Source organism: Saccharomyces eubayanus, chromosome X (assembly GCF_001298625.1).
Source record: "Saccharomyces eubayanus strain FM1318 chromosome X, whole genome shotgun sequence".
NCBI lineage: Eukaryota > Fungi > Ascomycota > Saccharomycetes > Saccharomycetales > Saccharomycetaceae > Saccharomyces > Saccharomyces eubayanus.
In genome coordinates this window covers 29,435-55,712 of record NC_030985.1, presented here as the reverse complement: position 1 = coordinate 55,712, position 26,278 = coordinate 29,435, and the positions used below count along the sequence as shown (strand labels likewise).

The 26,278-nt window shown below is 38.5% G+C and overlaps 9 protein-coding genes across 9 annotated transcripts; 5 read left to right on the top strand and 4 right to left on the bottom strand.

Moving 5' to 3' along the window:
• Positions 1-114: 114 nt before the first annotated feature.
• ACO2 (aconitate hydratase ACO2) lies at positions 115-2,484 on the top strand (the record flags this gene model as incomplete). The annotated part of the gene is made up of 1 exon (XM_018365939.1): positions 115-2,484. One exon carries the CDS (start codon positions 115-117, stop codon positions 2,482-2,484), a length of 2,370 nt encoding a protein of 789 aa, XP_018221145.1.
• Positions 2,485-2,740: 256 nt separating this feature from the next.
• On the bottom strand, positions 2,741-4,585 carry ECM25 (Ecm25p; the record flags this gene model as incomplete). The annotated part of the gene is made up of 1 exon (XM_018365938.1): positions 2,741-4,585. The coding sequence occupies one exon, from the start codon at positions 4,583-4,585 to the stop codon at positions 2,741-2,743; it is 1,845 nt and encodes a 614-aa protein (XP_018221144.1).
• Positions 4,586-4,729: 144 nt separating this feature from the next.
• PRP21 (Prp21p) lies at positions 4,730-5,572 on the bottom strand (the record flags this gene model as incomplete). The annotated part of the gene is made up of 1 exon (XM_018365937.1): positions 4,730-5,572. One exon carries the CDS (start codon positions 5,570-5,572, stop codon positions 4,730-4,732), a length of 843 nt encoding a protein of 280 aa, XP_018221143.1.
• Positions 5,573-5,752: 180 nt separating this feature from the next.
• Positions 5,753-8,278, top strand: RCY1 (Rcy1p; the record flags this gene model as incomplete). Its single annotated transcript, XM_018365936.1, has 1 exon — positions 5,753-8,278. The coding sequence occupies one exon, from the start codon at positions 5,753-5,755 to the stop codon at positions 8,276-8,278; it is 2,526 nt and encodes an 841-aa protein (XP_018221142.1).
• A 3,255-nt stretch (positions 8,279-11,533) lies between these two features.
• On the top strand, positions 11,534-17,578 carry LAA1 (AP-1 complex accessory protein LAA1; the record flags this gene model as incomplete). Its single annotated transcript, XM_018365935.1, has 1 exon — positions 11,534-17,578. One exon carries the CDS (start codon positions 11,534-11,536, stop codon positions 17,576-17,578), a length of 6,045 nt encoding a protein of 2,014 aa, XP_018221141.1.
• A 201-nt stretch (positions 17,579-17,779) lies between these two features.
• On the top strand, positions 17,780-18,766 carry NUC1 (ribonuclease; the record flags this gene model as incomplete). Its single annotated transcript, XM_018365934.1, has 1 exon — positions 17,780-18,766. The coding sequence occupies one exon, from the start codon at positions 17,780-17,782 to the stop codon at positions 18,764-18,766; it is 987 nt and encodes a 328-aa protein (XP_018221140.1).
• Positions 18,767-19,001: 235 nt separating this feature from the next.
• Positions 19,002-20,963, bottom strand: CBP1 (Cbp1p; the record flags this gene model as incomplete). The annotated part of the gene is made up of 1 exon (XM_018365933.1): positions 19,002-20,963. One exon carries the CDS (start codon positions 20,961-20,963, stop codon positions 19,002-19,004), a length of 1,962 nt encoding a protein of 653 aa, XP_018221139.1.
• Positions 20,964-21,243: 280 nt separating this feature from the next.
• Positions 21,244-22,059, bottom strand: PEX2 (ubiquitin-protein ligase peroxin 2; the record flags this gene model as incomplete). Its single annotated transcript, XM_018365932.1, has 1 exon — positions 21,244-22,059. One exon carries the CDS (start codon positions 22,057-22,059, stop codon positions 21,244-21,246), a length of 816 nt encoding a protein of 271 aa, XP_018221138.1.
• A 656-nt stretch (positions 22,060-22,715) lies between these two features.
• Positions 22,716-25,121, top strand: OPT1 (oligopeptide transporter OPT1; the record flags this gene model as incomplete). Its single annotated transcript, XM_018365931.1, has 1 exon — positions 22,716-25,121. One exon carries the CDS (start codon positions 22,716-22,718, stop codon positions 25,119-25,121), a length of 2,406 nt encoding a protein of 801 aa, XP_018221137.1.
• Positions 25,122-26,278: the final 1,157 nt, after the last annotated feature.

The window sequence follows — 26,278 nt, the reverse complement described above, 5'->3', positions numbered from 1 at the left end:
TAAGCTAGCTAATCTTGTTCTTTCATAGTGATCAATTCAGACATTTGCATTTGCATTTCTATTTCGTCTTCAGTTGAGCATAAAAGCATAGAGTCATCCGCAAAGATAATTTCGATGCTATCTTCCGCTAACAGGTTTTACATAAAGAGGCATTTGGCATCACATGCCAATATGTTCCCTTCTGTGTCCAAGCAATTTCAAACAAAAGTACCTCCATATGCTAAACTTCTAACAAATTTAGATAAGATCAAACAAATAACAAATAATGCTCCATTGACATTAGCAGAAAAGATTTTATACTCGCATCTCTGCGATCCCGAAGAATCGATAACTTCTTCAGATCTATCCACTGTTCGTGGTAACAAGTACTTGAAACTGAATCCAGATCGTGTGGCTATGCAGGACGCATCCGCTCAAATGGCACTTTTACAGTTCATGACCACGGGTCTAAATCAGACATCCGTCCCCGCATCTATTCATTGTGACCATTTGATTGTGGGTAAGGACGGTGAAGCCCAAGATTTACCATCCTCCATTGCTACTAACCAAGAAGTCTTTGATTTCTTGGAAAGTTGCGCCAAGAGATATGGTATTCAATTTTGGGGTCCAGGTTCTGGTATCATTCACCAAATCGTCTTGGAAAATTTCTCAGCTCCAGGTTTGATGATGCTAGGTACTGATTCTCACACACCAAATGCAGGTGGTCTGGGAGCTATTGCTATCGGTGTCGGTGGTGCAGACGCAGTGGATGCTCTAACAGGCACACCATGGGAATTGAAGGCTCCAAAAATTTTAGGTGTTAAACTAACCGGAAGGCTTAATGGATGGTCAACTCCTAAGGATGTAATCACAAAGATCGCTGGTTTACTGACCGTAAGAGGTGGTACTGGTTACATTATTGAATATTTCGGTGAAGGTGTCTCTACATTATCCTGTACCGGTATGGCAACCATCTGTAATATGGGTGCTGAGATTGGTGCTACAACATCAACCTTCCCTTACCAAGAAGCTCACAAGCGCTATCTACAGGCAACTAATAGATCCGAAGTGGCCGATGCAGCTGATGTTGCCTTAAACGAATATGGCTTCTTGAGGGCAGATGAAGGTGCCCAATATGAAAAAGTCATTGAAATCGATTTATCCGCCATTGAACCTCACGTTAATGGTCCATTCACACCTGACTTGTCCACACCAATATCCCAATATGCTGAAAGAAGTCTGCAAGAGAATTGGCCTCAAAAAGTCAGTGCTGGTTTGATTGGGTCATGCACTAATTCATCATATCAAGATATGAGTCGTGTAGTTGATTTAGTCAAACAAGCTTCTAAAGTAGGCTTAAAGCCTCGTATTCCATTCTTTGTGACTCCTGGTTCAGAGCAAATCAGAGCTACTTTGGAAAGAGACGGCATAATTGATATTTTCCAAGAAAACGGTGCTAAAGTCTTGGCAAATGCATGTGGTCCTTGTATAGGACAATGGAATAGAGAAGACGTTTCCAAGACATCAAAAGAGGCAAATACTATTTTCACATCGTTTAATAGAAATTTCAGAGCAAGAAATGATGGCAATAGAAATACAATGAATTTCTTAACATCCCCAGAAATAGTAACAGCAATGAGTTATTCTGGAAATGCTCAATTTAATCCATTGACGGACTCCATCAAATTACCCAATGGGGAAGATTTCAAATTTCAACCACCCAATGGGGACGAATTGCCAAAAAGAGGATTTGAGCATGGTAGGGACAAATTCTATCCTGAATTGGACCCAAAACCAAATAGCAACATAGAGATCAAAGTTGATCCTAAATCTGACCGGTTACAGTTATTGGATCCATTCAAAGCATGGAATGGCAAAGAATTGAAGACAAATGTTCTTTTGAAAGTGGAAGGTAAATGTACAACCGATCATATTTCTGCTGCAGGTGTTTGGTTGAAATATAAGGGTCATCTTGAAAATATCTCCTATAACACATTAATTGGTGCACAAAACAAAGAAACTGGTGAAGTTAACAAAGCTTATGATCTTGACGGCACTGAATATGACATCCCTGGTTTGATGATGAAATGGAAATCCGACAATAGACCATGGACCGTAATAGCAGAACATAACTATGGTGAAGGCTCTGCAAGAGAACATGCTGCTTTATCGCCAAGATTTCTTGGTGGTGAGATTCTTTTAGTCAAGTCTTTTGCAAGAATTCATGAAACAAACTTGAAAAAACAAGGTATGCTACCATTGACCTTTGCTACTGAATCTGACTATGATAAAATCTCGAGCGGAGATATTTTAGAAACATTGAATCTTGCCGACATGATTGCCAAAGACGGTAATAATGGGGGAGAAATTGACGTTAAGATCACTAAACCAAACGGTGACTCATTTATCATTAAGGCAAAGCATACCATGTCGAAAGATCAAATCGATTTTTTCAAGGCTGGTTCAGCAATTAACCATATTGGTAATATACGGAGGGGCGAATAAAATCCTTATAAGATAACAAAAAAATACAATGTGTCTTCATAAGCCGTAAACGACTTTTATTCAACACTATAGACTGTGCATATAGATGACGCAAATAATCTATTTATTTATTTATTTATTAATTAAAACTTAACATATTTTAATCTAATATTTTTTACATCAGAATCTTAATGGCTAGGGCTGTCACTATCTTAAAAGGGGGGTATTTGTTTTCGTATATGCAATATGTATGTGTTAAAAGATACAGTTATATAAGTTACCACTTTTGTTTCATTTCATTCATTACTTGTAAACCTTGCAAACGTTCTTCGTATAATGCAGCTAGCCTACTGACTTTATTACCTGCTTTAATATCCGAATATCCTTTTTGGGAAAATTTGTCTGCTATCTTTGAAGTATTTTCACTTTTCCTCTTCTTTTCCTGTAATTCTTTATCAAATTTTTTGATCTTTGAATTTTGCTCAACAGCCAAACTCTCGAACTGCTGTATCAACGCATCTGTGTCTGTGGAGTTTTTGTCCTTTACAGGCTCATCCTTAACCATTTCTTTGATAGTGTCCGATATCAACAAATCTGTGCTGCTGTTGCTCATTGGAAGTAACTCAGTAGATGGTGTTTTTGTTGGCGAAGATAAGGTATCTGTAGAAGACAAGGCTAATGTTAAATCGGTATTTGAACGGGAAGTTAGTGACAACTGTGGTTGTAGAAGTGTCTTGGGTGGGGGCAAAGGCCTAGTATTAATTAATGGGGAGGAAACATTTCTATTTGATGACTCAGGTTTTAATACTGGTGTATTCTGTAATGCTACAGGTGCGAATATTGGAGACGTAACGGATCTCTGTGGACTGGGACTTCTACTTCTAGGTAAGGTTAAGCAACCCAATTCGCTGTATCTGGTTGGGGATGATTTTCTTGGTTTAGGTAATAGAGGTATTGTAGAAGATGATGATGCCGATGACAAAGACGATGTTATATCCTTCACGATTTCAGGGAAAAAATCTAACAAATTCTTAATGTACCTTGATCCAATGGCTAAACGGTCGTTAGTCATGATAGAGAGTTTCTCCTTACATAGTGCAGGGGTCAAAGCTTTACTTAACGTCCTTGAGTCATGCCTAGTCACCTCACCATGCGCTATAATCGTGTTAAAGAAGGGGAATATCACCACAAAGAGGTCTTGATACTGATTAAATTTGATGATTTTATGAAATGTTTCTCTTGTGGATATGAAATCATCAACAATTGGTAACGGAATCAATTCAATAGGAATCAAAGCCTTGGCCTTATTCTTGATAAAAAAGTTCAACCACACGGAGGCCAATGAATAAATGTCCCATTGAGACAAATCAATATAGTTGTTTCTCTTGATAATGTCTAAGAAAATGTTTACCTTTTTATAGTTTCCTGGTTTTTGGAAAATCAGTTCACACATCACAGCATCGCTTTGCAATTTCTTGAAAATTTTGTCAAATATTAATTGTCTATACTGTCTTATCGCCAAAGGCGTCAATCGGTTATAATATTCCTCCGAAACATCTATACGCTCACTTATCTGATAGTCATATAAATACACGTTCAACGATATCCTGAGCCGTGTAATATCTAATAGCTCGGATAAAGAAGTCAGATCTAAGACATGAACCAGACTCGGAAAATCATGCTGACTATCCTTTGAGTCCAAGAAATTGAAATTCATGGCATTTGAGAGCACTTGGTACACCGATCTGACAAAAAATGATTCATGAACAATGAATATCTTTTGTAAATAGAACTTGGTCTCTTTAGGTAATTTGGCAAACATTTTAATACCGTAAACCCAGCTAATTTTTCGCTGGGAAAACCCAGATGAAAAGATTACTAGCGAATACGGTGCCTGTGGCAATTTCATCACCAATCGATCCATAAGTGCATTAATAAGTAAATCATAAACCTGCTTATCACCGATTTCATCGGGCGCAGGTAAATACGTCGAGTCAAAGACATAAATCGCATGTCCGGAGTTGGGGTCAACCGAGTAAGATCTAAAAAAAATGTTATTGACGTTTATATCAATCATCCTGGCCTCCTGCACGCTGCCAATTCTGTTTTCCAATAGAGCCATTTCTTCGAGAATTTCACTTACTATATACAAAAAATGTCAACATGAAAAAGACGCCAAAATCAAGCCGTGCGAGATGATGCGGGTGCGTTATTATGATGTACTTTCAGCGTGTATATACTTCTATCTAACTCTGGCTTGTTTTACTTATTTCTTGTTCTTCTTTAGCCTTGTCTCCCCTGCTGCTCTAATTTTACGTTTCTTACTTCCAGGGGCTCCTCCCTTAGACTTCACCTGGTCCAGGGCCGCCTTTTGTTCTTCATTCACTGGACTGACACGGTCAAATATCTTCATATTGGGTTGTACTCTTCGCAGCCTCATCTGGGATAAATCGAGAGCATCTACCAATGTATCTGTGTGGTCAGGAATAAAGAATTTCGCCACCTGAGTGAATTCATCCCACGGGATCGCCGCAAATTGTATTTTACACAACTCTACAAGTTTATTGTGCTCTTGGTCTTGATCTTTAGCGAATTCCCAATATTGTGCTCTGCCAAAACACTCGTCGATGATTTCACTCTTGGTTTTCTTTATTTGTTGATCCTCGGAAGAGATTATGCGTTTATACTGAGTGACAAAATCGGTAAACGTGTTGTGTAACGGATGTGAACTGTTTAAAAACTGTAAAGAGCCCTCGCCATGTTTCGAGGCTATGCATCCAAGGTTACTTTCATCCAGCGCACAGTAGCGTGCCGTGAGTTTGATTATTTCCATGTCTCTCCGTGAGATCCCTGTATCATACTGGGAAAATAAAAAGTTTTGTGGTTTAGCTATCTCGTGCTCCCTCCTTCCTATATCTTCCTCATTTCCTGAATTCGTTGCTGGCTCGTTCAAAACTTTGATATAGTATTCATGGAGTGGGTCGTCTTTCTTGATAAATGAAAATCTCTCATCCTCTAATAATTTGCTTTCGAAACTAGCCCCGTGCTGTTTAATGTATGTTGCAGTAGTTTTAATGTCCTCTCTTATTTGTGGATCTTGCGGTTCCATATCTGCCTATCCAGATTCTTGCTATTAGCCTTTCGCTTTATTCCTCACTATGCTCCAAGTGTTTTGAGACTTCCTTCTTTGCCGAAATAATTAGTTGAGAGAAAGCTCTCACCTAAATATGAGGCCAAACAAATAAACAATAATGGACAAGAAAAATAGAGGCGAAAGGGGAGCGGTACAATGGACGGCCTACTAAAAGTTCCCGAGGTTGTCATTAATATTGCATCATTTTTGCCCACTACAGATTATTTAAGTTTTCAACAGGTAAATAAACAGGTTCATGATTCAGTTCTTCAAGGTGAGAATGATTCAAAGTACTGGTCGTTGAAGTTAACCAGAATGGGCCTTCAAATGGTCCACTCGCACGACACAGAAGATAGTAAATTATTGAACGACAATGATAACGAGGATCCTATAGCAATATTCGAGGTATACAAATCTTTCACTTCTCAAGAATCCAAAAAAATCTTTGCAAAATTTTACCATTGTTATAATTCATTTGCTAAAAAACTGTACAACAACAACCTAGCTAATTTCTTTCCAAATTCATACTCCAACGATCCATTGAAACAAATAAAAACTCTAAATTTCATCAAACGCTACAATTTATCAAACAGAAATGATCTGAAAACATATAGTAAGATAGATACGAACTTTAACATCCTTAGAGAAATCTTTATAAACTCTGTTCTCAAAGAAATTGAATTAAATTACCAGTCCAACGATTTAGTCACAGTGGCGCGCTTTATTAAAGTCTTACTGGTATCAAATGAGGAAAACAATGCTATCGAATTTTTCAAATCGAAAGCAGATTTACCTCCTAGTTTAACAGTTTTACCTTCCAATGACGAACTGTTTTTGAGAGAGCAACCCCAAAGAGGGGAAGATAGTAAAAGTACAGACATCATTAATCCTGAGACTTTGGACAAACTTCTCGACCCATTAAGAGATTTTCTTAATGAAAAGATCAAATTAGCCGACATCCTATTCCAAGAGGAATTTCCTGTAATTTTACAGTTAGTTGAATCTTTTATTCAGGATGTTTTACTGGACATTCTAAATAACATTCTATCAAATTATAGCGGGTTTTTGAAATCAAACGATAAAGATTCCAAGGCAAATTATGAATGTTTACCACAGCTTTATTTTACGTTTATAAAGAAATTTGGTACCGAATTAAATGATTCTGTCAACGCAGGTTCAACTTTTCGTAAGGTTGCTCACGAATTTTTAGACCTGTATCTGGAGCCCTTTGTTGTCAACTATTTAAATCAAACAACTAGAGTCTTTGAATCACTGATTAGTTCACAGTTAGTTAATTACGATATCCAATTTCAAGACAAAGAACGAGAGCAGAATGAAAAAATTTATAACTCTCTGAAAGATCAAACAGATACTACGAGCACAAACAATAACGATTCATCAAATAGCCATTCAACAACAATAATTTCGGCAACTACACCAGAAGCAGAACCAAAGTTAAAGACACCACCACAATCGGTGCACTCAACTAATAACATATCTGATGATAAACTGGATTTTTTAAGTTCCTTTACTAAGATCTTCAAATTTTCCAATAACGAAAATCAAAAACTAAAACAACAACTACAATTAGCATATAATTTGAATTTGATCTCTAATAATCTACAAAATATTAAATCGCTGATAAGTCTTGACCTTTGTTACAAAATTCTACACGAGACAAGCGAAAAGACAGATGAAATCTATAGATTTCATACGATGGAAAATTTGTTACCGTTAATTAAGTTGCGATGTCAAGAGATTTTTAAAATTTTGATTACCCAATTGAATAAAAATCACGTTAAACCTGCTTTTGAGAAGGCGATTATGCTACTACAAAAGTATAATCCCAATGAGTTAGAGCAAATAGAAATAAAGTTTGATTCACTTTCACCGGGAAATAGTCGGGTAGAACCGTTGGTACAATTTACTGAGCTGATCAATATAGGTGACATCATATTACAAATGATTTCCATTTTTTACAAAAACGAACTAATTCCTAAGAAGATTATCGACAAGAACAAAGATTTCCTCAATGATGTTATCCAATCAAAAAAAAATTTTGAAACTTCTATTGATGACTTTGTAGCAGAAGGGTTAAATATTGGTATAAACAAACTAATGGATGAAATTTCATTCGTTTTCAAGACTCTACAGTTACCTGACGACTACAACCCACCGCCCCCTTCCACAAATTCACCAATACGGGATATAAAACCGACAAAATGTGCTATTAGGGTCGTTGAGTTACTTTCTAATCATTGTTTCCTATTGACTGGGGCGACCGATAAGGGTACCATTGATGTCTACCAACAAGAAATCGGTGAAAGATTTTTCAACGAGATCGTAAAACATTTGAAAAAAAGCTTTATATCTACAGAAGGCGCTATTTGGTTGATCTGTGATCTAAATTACTTCTATGATTTTATTGCCAATAAATTAAAACAAAAAAACGTTGTACCTTATTTTGTTGGATTGAAATCTATTGGGCAATTGTATATCATATCCGGAAAGGACTCGAAAGAGCTAGGGAAGTTAATTTCCGACCTTGGGAAATTCAATGGAATTTTCACGCAAGAAGAAATATATGAGTTTGTTCAAAGAAGAAGCGATTGGGTTCGTGTACGAAAAGACGTTGAAAAGGTGATGTATGGTCTCGGCATACGTGATTGCTGCATTATGTAAGGCTTTCTCAATCAAGGGTTACATATACTATATAAAATATAAACATTAACATCATGCACATATTGCATTATCTAAGGTAAACGCGCACTCTATTTTTCTCTGTTAGCCACACAAGTACAAGGGGTGAAGCTCTGATTTATATTCTAAAACTGGAAAGCAGACAACTATACAGATATTATAATCGATACTATGGTCCAACACGCTCCATTTCTGTTAGGAAAGTATGTTCCTTCCCGATATTTTTTCAGCCTTTTTTCTTTTCGTGCTAAGCACTAATATTAACATATACTCAACGCCGTTCCGAAGAAGTAACATCATACATATTTGATGTACTCTTTCTCGAGTTGGTGTTTGCTGTAGATTCTCTGATCCATTTTTTGCAGTTGTAGTGGGATCTTTGAGTTACTATGTGTACGAAAGAAACTTAGGACGCCCACAAGGTCACCATCTACACGAGCTTATCAAGAAGCGTTGGGACACTCGCAAACGTTAATCCAGCGTATAAGATTTATATAAACAATGTTAAAATGTAAATATCAATAGCTAATTAAAAGCCGGCATTTGTATGCTTTATATGTATTACTCCCTGGCACGTTCCAGGTTTATTGCGATTTTACAAACATGGTTTTCCATGCTTGACAAAAGGAAAGAACTGATCGACGTCGATTGAGAAAACTATTTGAAAATAAATATGTCTTAAAGAGAGCCTGGGCAGGCTAGTTCACGTGCAATGAAGAAAGCGAAAGGTAAGAAATCTAGAGTTTTGGTATTATCGAGAGATGCGGGCACCAATGAATTAAAGCCAACCAGAGGGAGAACTCATCGAGCCTGTATGACCTGTAGAAAGAGAAAAGTACGGTGCAGTGGACAAACACCATGTAGATTTTGTCACACTAACAAACTCGAATGCTCATATGACAGGCCTCCACGGAACCCACCGGCATTTGGTAGAGAATTAAGTGAAGATAATTCCCTGTACTCTCAGGAAACCTCCCAGCAAGGCGATGTCCTCGCTAAAAGCAGTCAAAGTACCGTTGACTACAAAAGTATTGTTGAGGCGATAATTCCACCTGAGGCGCTTCATCAGATAGTCACTTCTCCTTCTTTCAACAATGAGATTTTCTTGGAGACTGTCAAAGCATATTCACTACAGGGTCAATTGGATGTTAATAATATAATACGTGAGAGTCTACCAAAAAATACTCCGTGGCGCATCAAGACAAGCATACCGTTACCTCCCAGGGATATTGCTTTGAAATTTATCCAAAAGACCTGGGATTGTGCCTGCGTGCTATTCAGATTTTACCATAGACCTACAATCATTTCTATCCTAGATTCTATTTACGCAGCAGAAAAAATTGGCAAGGAGTATACTCCGGAGCAAGTGAAAACGAAACCTCTGATCTACTCTGTTTTGGCGGTCGGAGCTCTCTTTTCCAAGGATGACTTAAGCAAGGATAGTAATGCAACCAGGGAATTCTATACGGATGAAGGCTATAGGTACTTTTTAGAGGCCAAAAGATCTTTGGATTTTTCGAACATTACTGATATATATTCCATCCAAGCCATATTTATGATGACCATATTTTTACAATGCTCAGCAAACTTGAAGGCTTGCTATTCCTTCATTGGGATTGCTCTTCGTGCAGCGCTAAAGGAGGGTTTGCATAGAAAATCATCTATAACTGGGCCCACTGCGATTCAAGATGAAACAAAGAAAAGGCTTTTTTGGTCTGTGTACAAATTGGATTTGTACATGAATTGTATTCTTGGTTTCCCAAGCGGTATTGACGAATCTGATATAGATCAAGAATTTCCCCTAGATGTTGACGATGAAAATATATCTACAGCGGGGATAAAGTTTCAAGATTGGCGAATGATAAGCTCTTGTGGAATGAACAATGAACACACAAAGCTTATATTGATTATGTCTCGGATTTACAAATTAATGTATTCTTTGAGAAGAAAGCCTTTGGAGGAAGATTCGAGATTGCAGATCGTATCTCTAAATGATCAATTAGAAAATTGGTATGCGCAATTACCTGATATATTGAAAGTTGAAAAAATAATCTATCGTGAGCCACAACTACCACTACATATTTGCGCAAATGATAGCAGTTCTCCATACACGAAACCTAAAAAATTGCTGTATCTGGACTTTCTATTATCAAAAATTGTACTATACAAACCCTTTTACCATTATATATCCATAGACCCACTAGATGTCCCAGAATTCCAATTTCAAATTCATATGGCTGAGAACTGCATTGAAATAGCCAAAAAAGTCATCCAGTTATCTTATGACATGATTGTTCAAAATCTTTTGAGTGGTAGCTATTGGTTTTCTATTCATACAATTTTCTTTAGCGTCGCATGCCTCAAGTTCTATGTTTACCAAACAGAGAAGGGGCTAATACAGAAGGGCAAGGTTGACTCAGACATATATAATGCTACACAGCTAGGCAGTGAAATATTATCTCTTTTGAAGGGTGCTTCAAATGCAAGTGAACGAACTTTTAAAGTTTTGAACCAACTATTCAAAGAGTTCAACGAAAAGACCTCTGTACTATCTGAACAAATTCTAAACATAGTCAAGTTGCAACGTCAGGAAAGCAGCGGCACTTTAAGTTCACCGTTAAATACAAACAATAGTTTTACGAAATGCAGAGTACCGCCACAAACCGGACAGATATCCGGACAGCAACAGCAACAACAACAACAGCAACAGCAACAACAACAACAGCAACAACAACAAACTCCAGCCACGAGCCTTCGTTCCATTCTAAATTTCCCACAACAAGAGACCGATTTACGTTTTCAAACTGCCAACAATGGAGTTCATACGGCGACTACTGCGCAGGAAGAATACCTGGATAAACTTCTAGCAGAATTTGAAGAGTTTGATTATTCAATTAATAGAGTGCTGCCAGATGTCATCGATTTTTCCGCACTAATTGGCCCTGATACTGCTGTTAACAACCAACTTGTCAGTTCAAATTACAATTCCGATCCCACGGTCAGCTGAAATCTCAAATAAGTACGTCTTCCATATCTATTATCTACTACCTGAATATTTTATAGGTTTCTTTTGTCGTATTTTGATATCCTACTTCCGCACACCGCATAATGGAGCGCAGGTATTATTTTTTCTTCACTGGCGTAATGAAACGATATTTAATTACATGTTTATATATTGAATTAATTATTAACTAAGCTATAAGAAAACTAAGAAAGTAAAAGACGTAGGCTGTAATAATGGGAAATCAGTCTCTTAGAGAACTCATAGAAACGTCAACAGATCACGGCCATGACCTGTTAACGTGGATAACTGCCAATTTGGAGAAGGTGATATCTTTGAAGGACGCCAGTGACGCTGAATTACAGGAGGTTAAAGACATACATAACCAATTGGATGAATTTATAAGATATACCACAACATTAGAGGATGCGGATACTTTAGAGCTGCACTCGGTGTTCACCAGCCTGTCTCAGCTTTATGCAATGTCCACACAATGTCTAAAAGACGAACATCCTGGGATGGTATTCGATTCCTCTGCATTTCTGACCAATGTATTATGTGAGGAGGATGTCTTGATCGATGACGAAATTAATGATCCTAACCAAACGAAGAAAAAAAAAAAATCAACAATGAAGAAAAAGAAGTATATATACACACCTGCAAAAGATATTGCATGTACCGTTTTGATTCAATTATTTGAAATTTTTGGAAGTGAAGTTTCATCTTTGGTCCCATTGCTGTTTAGTGCAGTATTCAAAAACTTGAAAAAGATCATGGAAAAGAGTAAATATCACCATGCAACTTTTATGACGTTACTACTTCAACTGTTTAATGCGATCCTAAGAAATTCTAATAATGATGACAAAATCTTAGATCCAACTACATATGCAAAATTCTCAAAGCTATCCAAAACCGTTTTCGACAGTATTTATTCGGATGAAAAGGACTTCCCAGTGAGTTTTGTGTCTGTACTGATAGAATGTTGGGTGGCTCATTTCAAACAAACAGCTTTTATCAAAGAGCATGCTCATGATATCCTAGAAACAATATATTCTAAATTTACGGAGGGCGAGATAGGGGTTTATGGTTTTGCCAACGATAAGACACGTCTCTCTACGGCAAAGTCTTTAGCGGAGATCTTATTTGATTATTACTTCTCAAAAGAGATCCTAACTTTGCAAGAAGTATGGTCGATTTACGTGAGAATTTTTCTAAATTCTGACACTCGAGATGTGAAAAGCGGTTGTTTTGAATCTATTATACATTTTATTAGTTTAAATTTACTTGCTGACAAAACCTTCCTGAGTAACTCAAAATACCTTGATACAGTGCTATCTTTAAGTCAGATCTTTAGTGATTACGAAGTGAATAATAAAAGCATGAACACATTAACAAGGTATTTGAGGTACTTTCAACATATGCATGAATTCATATTACCACATCTGAGTGACACTGCTAAAACTCAAGTGCTATATCATATATTAGGTTGTTCGGATTCTTACCTGAATTCCTCTAAAACGGATTCAGCGAAAAGCTTAAAGTACGGCGTTGATGTTAAGCCTGGCACACAGTGGCTTACACTAGTACAACTAGATTTGACGTATGTTTTAATACGCGATTTGAACTCTACATTTGCCACTGAGGAGTATACTATTAAAGAAATTAGAGATAAACTAGTTGAATTGGCCACGTGTGAAATCTTTACAATCCGTGTTCACACAATGGAAATTTTGAGAGTTTTCCTCAATAATTGTCCGGAGTATCTTTCGGAGACTATAGAAAACTCTCTACATGCGTTATCCAGTGATTTCAAATCGACTGAAAAGTTTGTCTTTTATAGAAATCATGGACATGCTTTTATTATAGCGAATTTGATTAAAGACGCCAAGAGCGACTATATCTCGTACGAGCTAATTATGAGAATTACGGTTTTCTCCACTTCATTCATTAAAAACAATACCACGTCTACATCCTCCAATTTATACTTCAAAGGTCTTTTATGCTGGATACTATTGATCGGACTAATGAATTATAAAGATGAACAATATTTGAAACTACAAACATCTCAATTATTTCTTTTCTGGAAAGTTTTATTAACGCACACTTACACGTATCACGACGAGGATGAATTGTACAAGAATTTGGAAATAAGAAACCACGCCTTGACCTGTTTATTGACGTATTTAAGTAATACCCAAATTGACAAAGATATGGCCAAGCAAGTATCATATTTGTTGACTAAATGTTCCAATTTCAACCATTCCGTTGATTTGAAATCTAAAAACATCGACAATGCACTATTGCACAACGAGAACAGGATCCTACAGGTTTACCTCAAATTAGAAAAGTACATAAGTGGCGATTTCAATAGCTCGTTACTAATATTAATCGTAAAGAATTTCTCAGATCCCAATCTCTATACAGAGTCAAGCTCTTCTGGTTTAAGCAACCTCAAACACATTCGTAACAAGAAGGTGGGGAATAAAGACGATCTAGAAAATAACGCCGTCTCAGAATCCTCAATAAATTCTTTACTCCGTCAAAACAATGGTTTCGCCTTTGGTCTTTCTAGTAAGATAGCTAGCGACCGTATTGCAAGTCTGTCAATGTCCCCTGCTAACAAATATGACGAATCAATTAGTGGAAACTGGCCATCTAAGGATTACGATTGGTACAACATTTTCGAGAAGGAAATATCAAAACCAATTTCTCCAATTCTATCTCTGGACTCATTGATCCTACTATATGGATCCGGATCTTACTCGCAAACTGATCGTTATGCACCTCAGGTTACTACATCTCTAATCGACTCCTCTATGGAGCTCTTTTCTTCTGTATTTCCATTTCTGAATAGTAAAATACAGTACTCTGTTATGGAAACTTTAAACTTGTCAATGTTTTCCAAGATGACTACCCCGTTGAGAAGTGTTGCAATTGCGGCCAACGTTTGTAGTGCGTTGCATAGTGCTTTGTACATTATGCAAGAAAGAAGCTTAGAGCTGGACTACACAGTGGGGCAATTAATTATTGAATCTATCAAAAAAATTCAGTTTTTTAATGACACTTTTTTAACAAAAATCAAAGCAGATTGTATAGGGTTACTTACAGCCGCTATTGCACGGACATATAACGATGAAGAGAGGCAAAGGTTTCTTATAGAACAATCAAGAATATTCATTAAAAACGTTGCAGATATGGAAGAGCCATACTTAAGAATGTTTCACGTGCTATCGCTGGCAACAATTTTCAAATACAATTCACAATACGCAAATTTTGAAACCTCATTTAATGTAATTTTTGCGCTAACAAATGACCCACATCCTGTGGTCCATTCTTGGTCATTGAAGGCAATGCACGTTCTCCTTGAGAAGCACTTGGTTATTGATCTGAAAACAACATCTATGCTGCTCAATTTTATGGAAGAGGCGCTGATAAACGACAGATATGGTGCCTACGGGCGCTCCACTCTTCGCTGCAACTACAATAGAGAATTTAATTCACATGTGGCAATTGGTGAAATTTTAAGGACTTTAGCTGAAACGGTGGGCCCAAACTTTCTAGAGCTGAATCCTAAGGTTCTTGATTCGTTCAGGAATACTACTTTATCTTTATTGATTTCCAATAACACACTCAACAATATCATTAGCATTAAAATATTCGAAAATATGGCTACGTTCAAAATGAAAAGCATTCTAAACTACGGAATATTCATTTCTTCCTCTAAGAATATAATTAAAAATTCAATAGTTACAGGAATAGGATCCACATATTTTAACTCTACCTTTACAGGCTCAAATGAACTTATTCCATGTACTTCGAGTTTAAAAAGCGCTTTCGAAAACTTTGATTCATTCACATTATTGTACAAATTACAAATGGAAGAAATATTCATGAAAGGGATGGAAAGTTTAAGCTGGAGATATTTGGCGCTTTTTCCAAATTCTCGCTCTGTGAGGAGTTACTTTACCGAATGGATATTGCATACTCTTGAAGAAGACAGCCATTGGTTCGACAAATTGTATTCGGTTTTCAATATGAATATAGGAAGACTATTTCAAAGTTATTACAGGGACGTGACAGTGTTATTAAAGCTAAACGGTCTCCAAAAATCTTCAGAGAAAGAAATAAAAGGTGAAGAAGAAGAATCGATAGCTAACGTTAGCCAGATGGCCAATACAGATACCCACGATCTCGGCTCAGACAGCATTCAATGGAAGAGCAAACAAGTTATTTTGGATTTGATTTTAACATTGTGTTTGGAATCCGAAAAACATGAAAAATTACTTGTTGCTTTGAGTAAAAAGCTTGCGGATCTCATTGAAATCTCATTCCGCGGATCTACAGTCAGGTGCGAGGATATGAAGTTGACAGGATTACAAATTTTGAATTTTGTGCTCAAGAACTACTCATCAATGAGAGATCCTCAGATTCCTGAATCGTCGATATTAGAACAACAGGAAGCTCAAATAACTAGCGCGTTGATGCCTGCATTCAGTAAAGGAAGCTCACCTACGGTAATATCCTTCGCTATCACTGTTGCCGCTGAAGTGCTAGCTTCCAATATCATGCCACCTACTAAACTAGGAAGAATTTCCCAACTATTGATTGATCTTTTGCGCAATTTGAAAGATTCTACTTCCAGCATAAATGTAGGTGAAGCTGTCATTGTTACGCCAAAAGCAAAACGGAAAATTGAACTTGCCGTTTTGGACGCTTGGGCGGAGGTAGTACAAAGGTCCATCACCTCATCAAACGAAGAACTCGTCTCTTTCACAAAGAAGTATTGGAATATTTTGGTTCCATTATGGATCATTTCTCTTCGCGAATACATGATGATAAAATATGATGAGAATGACGCTACACTGGAATTGAAAAATCAATCGAAAGACAATACCTTTATTGAATTAAGAAGTACAAAGATTGAATTATATGAGCCAGTCTGGTTAAATTTTGTAGAGGCACTTGGATGCACGCTTGATTCAGACGTTAACATTATTCTAGGATCTCTTGATAACGAGGAATTGGAGTATTTTATTTTTGTTTTGTTTAGCCAATGCTTGGAGGCTATCGTCAAGAATATTGATGACCATTCAATTAAGATGCAGGTCCTACCTGCTTTGCATAATGTTTTAAAATGTAATTTATGCACCAAACATTTATTTGAAGATGATATAATTGCTGAAGTTGTTGGGATAATGGATAGGCTTATTTCTACAGGTGATAGCAAAGAAGAATTTTTACTTGTTGATATCATCAACGACTTGATCATTGGTTATACAAAATGCAATACTACACCTGAGACGTTTCTACAAGATATCGACAAATTATATGAATTACTGCGGCTGTTAATGATGATAATTTCAAAAAGACTGCCATTTATCAAGTATAATGTGTTAGACAGCAATGATAACAATAACGAAATAAAGCTATCCACCACTGACATTGATTTGCTGAAAAAAACGTTCATCGCATTCGAGTCAAACATTAGTAAGTTTGACAATATGTTTAAGCTAGATCTCTATTCCTGTCTTTTATTCATCATAGGGAAGATTTATGAATGCGGTGATCGCGACTTGATAATCCCAATTATACTTCCGCTTTTCAAGGCATTGGTAAAGGCACTTACAGACTCTGAGGATGATAAAAACATTGCGTTACTTGAAATTTTTTACGGGTCAATAAAGGATGTGATTTATAATAAACTAAACTCAAACAACAAAATTGCTACCATTTTAATTTTACTGTCCAACGGATACTCCAATCTAAGCAATCAAGAACTGAGTGGCTGCGCAGATATCCTATTGGAAGCACTAAACAACTCTACTACACAACCTATTACTTTCCAAGGTTTCAAAAGAATAATATCGAATACCGCTAAATACTCGTCATTACAATACTTGATGAAGTTGGTCATAAAGAGATTTTTCCAAGATATCCAAGCTAAAGATTCTTTATCTCTAGCGAACATTGAAATGAAGCTAATAATCCAATTCACAGGGGAAGTAATTAAGCAAGACAACTCAAAAGCGTCATCGTCAATTGCGTTATGTCTTTCTTTCTTTGTCAGATATCATGAGGCTTATATGAACAAAGTGGACAAAGAGGTTGCAAAGGAAATCATGGCTCTGGCCAAATTGGACAAAAATTCCTTCAAAGGTGCTATTGCAAATATTTTAAATCCCGAACAGAAAGCAAGTATTGTTTCTTTAATGGATGCTTATGCTCAGTCAGAATCTGTAGGATCTGTCGAAGAACCCTTTCAATTGAAATCCTTCAACTAAAAGACAGAAGCATATAAACGGAAATAAAGCTCATCGCGGAAAAAAAAACTGAACTAAAATTTAAACAAAAAAATATCAATAGTGTAATTGGCCATTAAGTAATCTTAGAGTGTTTTGTTTTTTATAGAAGCTAGAACTGTGTAAGAATAAATATACAGTACAAATTTCTTAATTGTGTGATCGCCAAAGGCCAATTTAACTATGAGTAGTAGGATATTATTGTCTGGTTTGGTAGGATTAGGTGCCGGTACGGGCTTAACATACCTTCTTTTAAACAAACGTTCTCCAGGGCAAATTGTTGAAACACCGTTCCCGGTCACCGAAAAGCCAAATGGTAAGGTCCAACCTCATTCATTCAACATCAATCCTGCCGGATTCTTCAAGTATGGATTTCCGGGCCCCATTCATGATCTACAAAACCGCGAAGAATTCATTTCGTGCTACAACAGACAAACTCAAAATCCATATTGGGTCTTAGAACATATCACTCCAGAATCCTTAGCTGCAAGGAACGCTGACAGAAAGAACTCCTTTTTCAGAGAAGATGAAATCATTCCAGAAAAATTTAGAGGTAAATTGAAAGACTATTTTAGGTCAGGGTACGATCGTGGCCATCAAGCGCCAGCTGCTGACGCAAAATTTTCTCAGCAAGCTATGGATGACACTTTTTATTTATCTAATATGTGTCCTCAAGTAGGAGCTGGCTTCAATAGGGACTACTGGGCGCATTTGGAGTATTTTTGCAGGGGATTGACCAAGAACTATCGGAGTGTAAGAATCGTTACGGGCCCGTTATATCTGCCAAAAAAAGATCCTGTTGAGAACAAATTTAAAGTCAGTTATGAAGTGATTGGCAACCCACCCAGCATTGCTGTTCCAACGCATTTTTTTAAATTAATTGTTGCCGAGTCACCAACAAACAATCCTACTAGAGACGATATTGCTGTCGCTGCGTTTGTATTACCAAACGAACCGATATCCAATGAAACAAAATTGACTGATTTTGAAGTTCCTCTAGACGCGCTTGAAAGAAGCACTGGGCTAGAATTTTTGCAGAATGTACCATTGCCAAAGAAAAAGGCGTTATGCGAAGAAGTGAATTGTCAAATCGTGGTGAGAGACTTTTCGAACGCTGCGATCAAACAATCAAATGGTGTGAAATTATTGCCTCCTCCAAAGAAGAGCTGAAGAACGTAAAAAAAGTTTGTAAATATAGATTCATTTATAATGCAGTAGTAAAAAAGATGTAATAGAATATTATATATTTTGACTGTTCAATATTGAATAAGTTTTTTCGACGACAGAAATAAAAAAATGCAATGCTTAAGTTTGTTATATATTTACAGGAACCTTTTTCGTTCTTTAATTTTTATTTGTCTTTATCATAATTCTGTATCATTAAGAATATCATCTAATAATTTATTTATCTTAAGTAACGCTTAATAGATGACACACCATGTTTTTTAATATCCTGGACAATTTCTTTGTTTGTTTTAAATTCAGAATTTCTTAATTGATGTTTTAACATGATATTCCAATCCAATCTCAGCTCCTCAATCGTCATACCATTTTGGTACAATTCTGCGCATGCCCAAAGAAAAATATCTATTCTTTCTGTCTGTAAGGCGCTTAATGCAATATTCCTCAAGATAGCGAATCTGTTTTGATTATTTATTTTCAATTTAACATCACTTGGTGTGGAGATGATGAACGGATTACAATTTGACTTTGTCCAATGGATTTTTTCTTTTTTTGAAGCATTCAAATATAATAGTTTTGCCAAGTCAATATCCTCCTCTGTATTGCCGACGTATTTACCCTCCTGTTTCTTATAATGACAGAGCTTCTTGATGTATAAGGAAGAAACGACATTCCAAAGGGAGCTTCTATGTTCGGGGTCAAAATCATGAGCTTTCATCAGAAGTTCATTGATGAGGGCCATCAAATTATCGGTGAATTTAACCTTTGAAGCTAACTTCCAATCTACTAATTCGTTGATAATCGATCCATAGGCCAACATCGCTTGTTTGGGTGGTATAGTGTCCAATAATTTAATTGCCTTTGCAATATGATCGAGATTTTGTGTTTTGAAAAGGTGAATGATAATTGCTTGATAATTTTCCTGTGATAAGGACCTAAAGTTGGTGGTTATTTGCTTCAAAACCCTATCTACACCGTTGGAATCGTTGAATTTCAAATGCATTCTTAGTAATGAGGAGAGGCATCTCTTGTTTAGCCAGACGATATGATGGTTCTCAGGCAAGGTGTACCTGCTGATGTTTTGCATGAGTTCTTTGGCCATCGGCAGAGAATCTCGCTTTGTGATGAAGTCAATGATTGCAGGTAGTAGTAAAGGGTTGTTACAGTAATATTCCGGAGTCAATTGCCAAAAAATTTCGCTACATATAGATCTATAAGCTCTATTATGGGTACAAATCTTCAGGACTTTATAAATGATTCTTGAGTCGTGCGCAGTAATCGAGACATAGTGTCCTTTGATCTTATTCCATGTAGAATATATGCTTGCCACATTTCCTCTTCTGTAGTTTTCGTCAATGGACTTGTATGCCAATAAAATCTGGTCGTCTCGTAGCTTTGATTCTGCCGTCAGAAAGTAGTTTATGTTCATTAACTTGTTCAGTATTGCCTTGCATAATTGAGGAGCGTCATCGCTCAAGCCGAGAGCTTTGTTGGAAAGAGTTTCTAATTGGAATCTGGTCAATCTTATGCCGTTTCCGACTCTTTTTTCAAACAACGAGTTCATCTCCAAATATTTCACGAGGTGGACGTGGTCATGCATTGGATTCGGGTATGCTAGTGCCGATATGATTTTCCTTGCGTATGGCTCGTCTGGCTGGACATTATCTGTAAATAGTTTGTAATACAACAGGAAAAGGTCTGCGGCCATGACAATGTCTGCCGTGCTGAAGGCGTCATCGACGGACCAACGCATGGTATCCAGCGGGGTATCTAATGGCTTTAGTTGCTTCGCCGATGAAACCTGGGCGACCACTTCGTTAACCAGAGCTAGATCGTCCTTGCACTGGTACAAACACTCTCTTCTATACAGTCCTCTCGCGGTCATAGAGGAGCTTTTGGTGCGGTTAATAAACTCAACAAAGTCTTCGATCTTCATCTTGTGCAGGATGGAGTTTTCCAGTAAGGCGGTTCTCTGTTTCCGAAGATTCTTGTAGTCTGCCATTTCGGACCAGTATTTTCGTATTTTCAACTTATCGTCGTTATTCAAACTCGCCTTTGTGCTAATAAGGAACAGAACCTGTTTCTGCAGCGAGTCCCTGCTGTTATGGCTGATTTGTCGCAACATCCAGGTGGGAACCGTTATAAACCTTTCAGTCCTGTGACAAATGAGACGAGGCAGAAACATTGCATGGAAAAGGAGAGGCGGAAAGAAAATGCAAACTGCTACTGTCCTTGAGTGCTCGCTTGTCCCTCAACTAGTCGACTAGTCTCTACACCAGCCATCCTGCACCTCTTCTACCATATACCTACTTTTATTCGTTCTTCTTTTCTTTTTCTGGCCAAGAGAATGGGAAAGAAAAAAAACAAGACCCTTAACCACGTGACTTATGTAGACAATTGAGTATCCACATATACAGGTATATATACATATATGCATATATATGTATGTAGTAAAATGGGCCCTATCAATACACTGGCGCAGCAGTCAGTGCCTTGGAAGCACCACACGCATCGCACAAAGACCATTCCAGCGCCTTCACGACGCACACATAGCAGTAGTTCGCCCGGCAGCAAGCAATCTGGTATGGATTGGTCGGGAAACGCTCGCAATGGGGGCACACCGTCTGGGATGCAGTGCCCGACCGCACCCTCTGCGGTCTCTTAGCAAAGGGCAGGAGACCCCTCTTCGTAAGCAGTGTTTTTGAAAATAGCTCCAGAAGTGCGTTCCACAGCAGCTGTCTGTTCTGGTATTCCAATCCAGCAAACACAGAGCCCGAGTAGAAATCGGAGGCGGATGCAGAGCCGCCACGAACCAGTCTCGTCGAGTACACATTGAACACTCTATACACGGGCGACAAGAACGACCTGGCCCCGGCACCGTCCGCCGCCAGAAACCGCACGAAATTAGTCACATCGCAACCATGATAGGCCACGTTGAGCCACTTGTACAGCTTCAGCCACGCCATCTGGCTCCTACCACGAGAACCATTGAACACAAAGTGGGTGATCTTCCTCCACACGTACCCAGCCAGCACGGTCACCACATACAAGGTGCGTTTCCTGCATCGGAAAGCTACACCGCTCAGCGCAGACCCGTACGTGTGGCTGGAACCGTGCTGCGACAAGAACCTTGTCGCACACACAAACACCAGTGAATTCATCACCAACTCCCACTCCTCCTTATGCCCGTCCGTGTTGACGGCCGCGTTGAACTCGGACCAGAACTGCCCATACAACTCGCTATCAAGCGCTATCGCGTCCAGCTGCGCAACCCGAGACATGCTGCGTTGCGATGGTTTCTTTATCTATGGCCGATTTTTGCTCCTTTGTGGCTTCTCTCGCTACCTGTATATCCCTCGCAACTCGCAGACGTCAATGATAACGGCCGCCTTAGGGGGCGGACACCGCTGACTACCGTCTCGGACCGATCCTATCTTCCGATACCTCGCTGCTGTCCTGCAACGAAGTCATGGCATGAATCCGACCGTTCCTGATGCAGCGGTAGCACGGGTCCCTATTCCCGCCTGTCGGTTGCGACTGCATATTATATTTCTTCTTTTTTTTCATTTCTGCCCCGCCACACTGCGGTCCGTAGACGCCACATCTGCGTTTTTGTACCACAGTTTCGAGACAATGGCCGTCTGCAAGGCATTAAACACTCTGAGGAGTCGTTTTCGAGCGATCACAAGGACTGTCGATGATTTGGAGAATGCCTTAGTAATCGTTCGAGTGACAGTTGCCTATCTTTTCAGATAGTTTTTTTTCCTTCCCTTTTCTCTGGCTATCTTGATATGTATATATAATATATTATATATACATCAATGTTATATATATGTATATGTATATTTATATATCAATTCTTGAGGAACTTTCGTTCTTGACAAATCTTGACGTATAGAAACTGGTAAGCGGAAGACCTCACTGCAGTACTGAAGTCATGACCATTATTCACAGGGACGTCGACTCGGTAGAGTCGCAGCCCTCAACATCGCGGTCGCCAGCCGTCGTCGCCATCCAGATAAACCAGACAGAAGATAAGAAGGACGATTTCGTCAAGAACATCGACGAGGACGTCAACAATCTCACTGCTACTACCGACGAGGAGGACCACGACCCTGAAAGCCAGAAATACGACCGGCACTCCATCCAGGAGGAGGGCCTCGTTTGGAAGGGCGACCCCACATACTTGCCCAACTCTCCATACCCTGAGGTGAGATCGGCGGTGTCCATTGAGGACGACCCGACCATCCGTCTCAACCACTGGCGGACTTGGTTCTTGACCACGATCTTCGTGGTGGTGTTTGCAGGTGTCAATCAGTTCTTCTCTCTGAGATATCCATCGCTCGAGATTAATTTCCTTGTCGCACAGGTCGTGTGCTATCCCATAGGAAGAATGCTGGCTCTCCTGCCCGATTGGAAGTGCACCAGAGTGCCCTTCTTCGATTTGAATCCGGGGCCCTTCACCAAGAAGGAGCACGCCGTAGTCACCATTGCCGTGGCGCTCACCTCCTCCACCGCATATGCAATGTACATTCTCAACGCACAAGGAAGTTTCTACAACATGAAACTGAACGTCGGATACCAGTTCTTGTTGGTTTGGACCTCTCAAATGATCGGCTACGGTGCCGCGGGCCTGACCAGAAGATGGGTCGTCAACCCTGCCAGCTCCATCTGGCCTCAAACGCTAATTTCCGTGTCGTTGTTCGACTCGTTGCACTCCAGAGAGGTCGAAAAGTCAGTTGCCAACGGCTGGAAGATGCCCCGTTACAAGTTCTTCTTGGTCATTCTTATCGGGTCCTTTGTCTGGTATTGGGTGCCCGGGTTTCTTTTCACTGGGCTGTCATATTTCAACGTTGTCCTTTGGGGCTCCAAGACAAGACACAATTTCATCGCTAACACAATTTTTGGTACTCAAAGTGGGCTTGGTGCCTTACCAATCACCTTCGACTACACTCAAATCTCTCAAGCCATGTCCGGTTCCGTGTTCGCCACACCTTTTTACGTCTCCGCCAACACTTATGCATCTGTGTTAATTTTTTTCGTCATCGTTCTACCATGTCTGTATTTTACCAACACTTGGTACGCCAAATTCATGCCCGTTATTTCAAGTTCCACTTATGACAACACTCAAGGCAAGTACAACGTCACAAAAATCTTAAACGAAGACTACTCCATCAACCTCGAGAAGTACAAAGAATACTCGCCTGTTTTCGTCCCATTTTCGTATCTTTTGTCATACGCTCTGAATTTTGCCGCTGTCATTGCTGTCTTTGTTCACTGTATCCTATACCATGGTAAAGATATCGTTGGCAAGTTTAAAGATCGTAAAAACGGTGGTGTTGATATTCACATGAGAATCTATTCCAAAAACTATAAAGACTGCCCCGATTGGTGGTACTTGGTCTTGCAAATCGTCATGATAGGTTTAGGGTTTGTTGCAGTTTGTTGTTTCGACACTAAGTTCCCTGCTTGGGCATTTGTTATCGCGATATTGATTTCCCTTGTTAACTTCATTCCACAAGGTATCCTGGAAGCGATGACTAACCAGCACGTTGGTTTGAACATTATCACCGAACTAATATGTGGTTATATGTTGCCTTTGAGACCAATGGCGAACTTGCTATTTAAACTATATGGGTTTATTGTCATGAGACAAGGCCTAAATTTAAGCAGAGATTTGAAATTGGCCATGTACATGAAAGTGTCACCACGTTTGATCTTTGCCGTTCAAATCTATGCCACTATCATATCCGGTATGGTTAACGTTGGTGTCCAAGAATGGATGATGCATAATATTGACGGCTTGTGTACCACTGATCAACCAAACGGGTTCACTTGTGCCAATGGTCGTACAGTTTTCAATTCCTCCATCATTTGGTCTTTACCCAAATATCTTTTCTCACCAGGGCGTATTTATAATCCATTGATGTGGTTCTTCTTGATTGGTTTATTATTCCCAATGGTTGTCTACGCTATTCAATGGAAATTTCCTAAATTTAAGTTTGCCAAGCACATTCATACTCCTGTCTTTTTCACAGGTCCAGGTAACATCCCACCAAGTACTCCCTACAACTACTCGTTATTTTTCGCAACATCATTCTGTCTAAATATCATAAGGAAAAGATGGAGACCTTGGTTCAACAAGTACAACTTCGTGATGGGAGCTGGTGTTGAGGCTGGTGTCGCAATCGCTGTCGTCATTATCTTCTTATGCGTACAATACCCGGGAGGTAAACTCAGCTGGTGGGGGAACAACGTTTGGAAAAGAACGTATGATAATGATTATAAGAAATTTTACACCTTAAAGAAAGGTGAGACTTTCGGTTATGATAAATGGTGGTAATGAACCATTTAGAACAAAATTTGCAAAACGTCATATACTATAATCCTAATTCAAATAATACACATGTTTTATAAAACATCAATTCATATTCTGTAATATTAAAAATCTTTCATTTTTCCTTCCTATTTTGTAGGCCTTTTTCATAGGCAGTTTTTAAGATATCGCCAAAATCGAGAAAGTTCAACAAAACATTTATTTTATAGTAACCAAAAGGAGAAAAAGAAAGGCTTTGGTGCGAAAAGAGAACTAAGATACAGTTTCACAATCTTGGATAGGTGTCTCATCAGCGCTAAAGTTTCTCCTTTGTAACTACACTATTTATTAAAGAGGTTTTTCTTGAAATCATGCACATGTGATCTAACGCTCCTTGTACCGAGACCTTTTAATGTTAAGAGGGTGCTTACGGCTTCTTTACAAAGATTATGCGATTACTTTGACGTGATTATAGTTGCATATCACTGCCAGCTTTCTATTTTTTTCCCTTAAAAAGTCCGAAATCAAACCATATTTGCGCAACGAGAATTACAAGATCCTTCAAGAAATACTGTCTCACTGTATAGGTAGGAGTCAAAACAAACCTGTTCTGTTTTGAAAAAACACGAACGATGAGATTTTTTTGATTGTTATTGAACACCATGCTCCCCAGTCCCTATTAAATTTCCTGCCACGTTCGATACGAACTTACTAAGATCGCTGTTGGAACTGAGACCGTGCCGATTTTGCGCTTTTAATGTGACATTAGCAATCGGCTCATCAGAGCTAAAGATACTAATACAATCGGAAGAAATTATTAACAGTTTCTGACATGGATGTGCCCTTTTGACACTGGAAATATGTACACCAAAATAAATAAACAAAACGAACTCTAAACTGAACCCTTAATTCATGCCCTTATCTCAAAAAACTGATAAGCTTTCTGACAACGGTCGAGCGGAAAGAAAACATTACAGGAAGATTTCCAGTATCCGAAAGTTGTACCGATCAGTATTGGGAGCAGAAAGCGTAAGAATTTACATCTCAACGGCATTGATAGTGCCATGACGACAGGTACTAGGTACCAAGGAATGGACGTTATATTCGGATATAATGTGAGGATAGTATTTAAATGGCTGTGGATTCTATTCGAAAAGCGGACATTGAACAATCGATTTACTTGT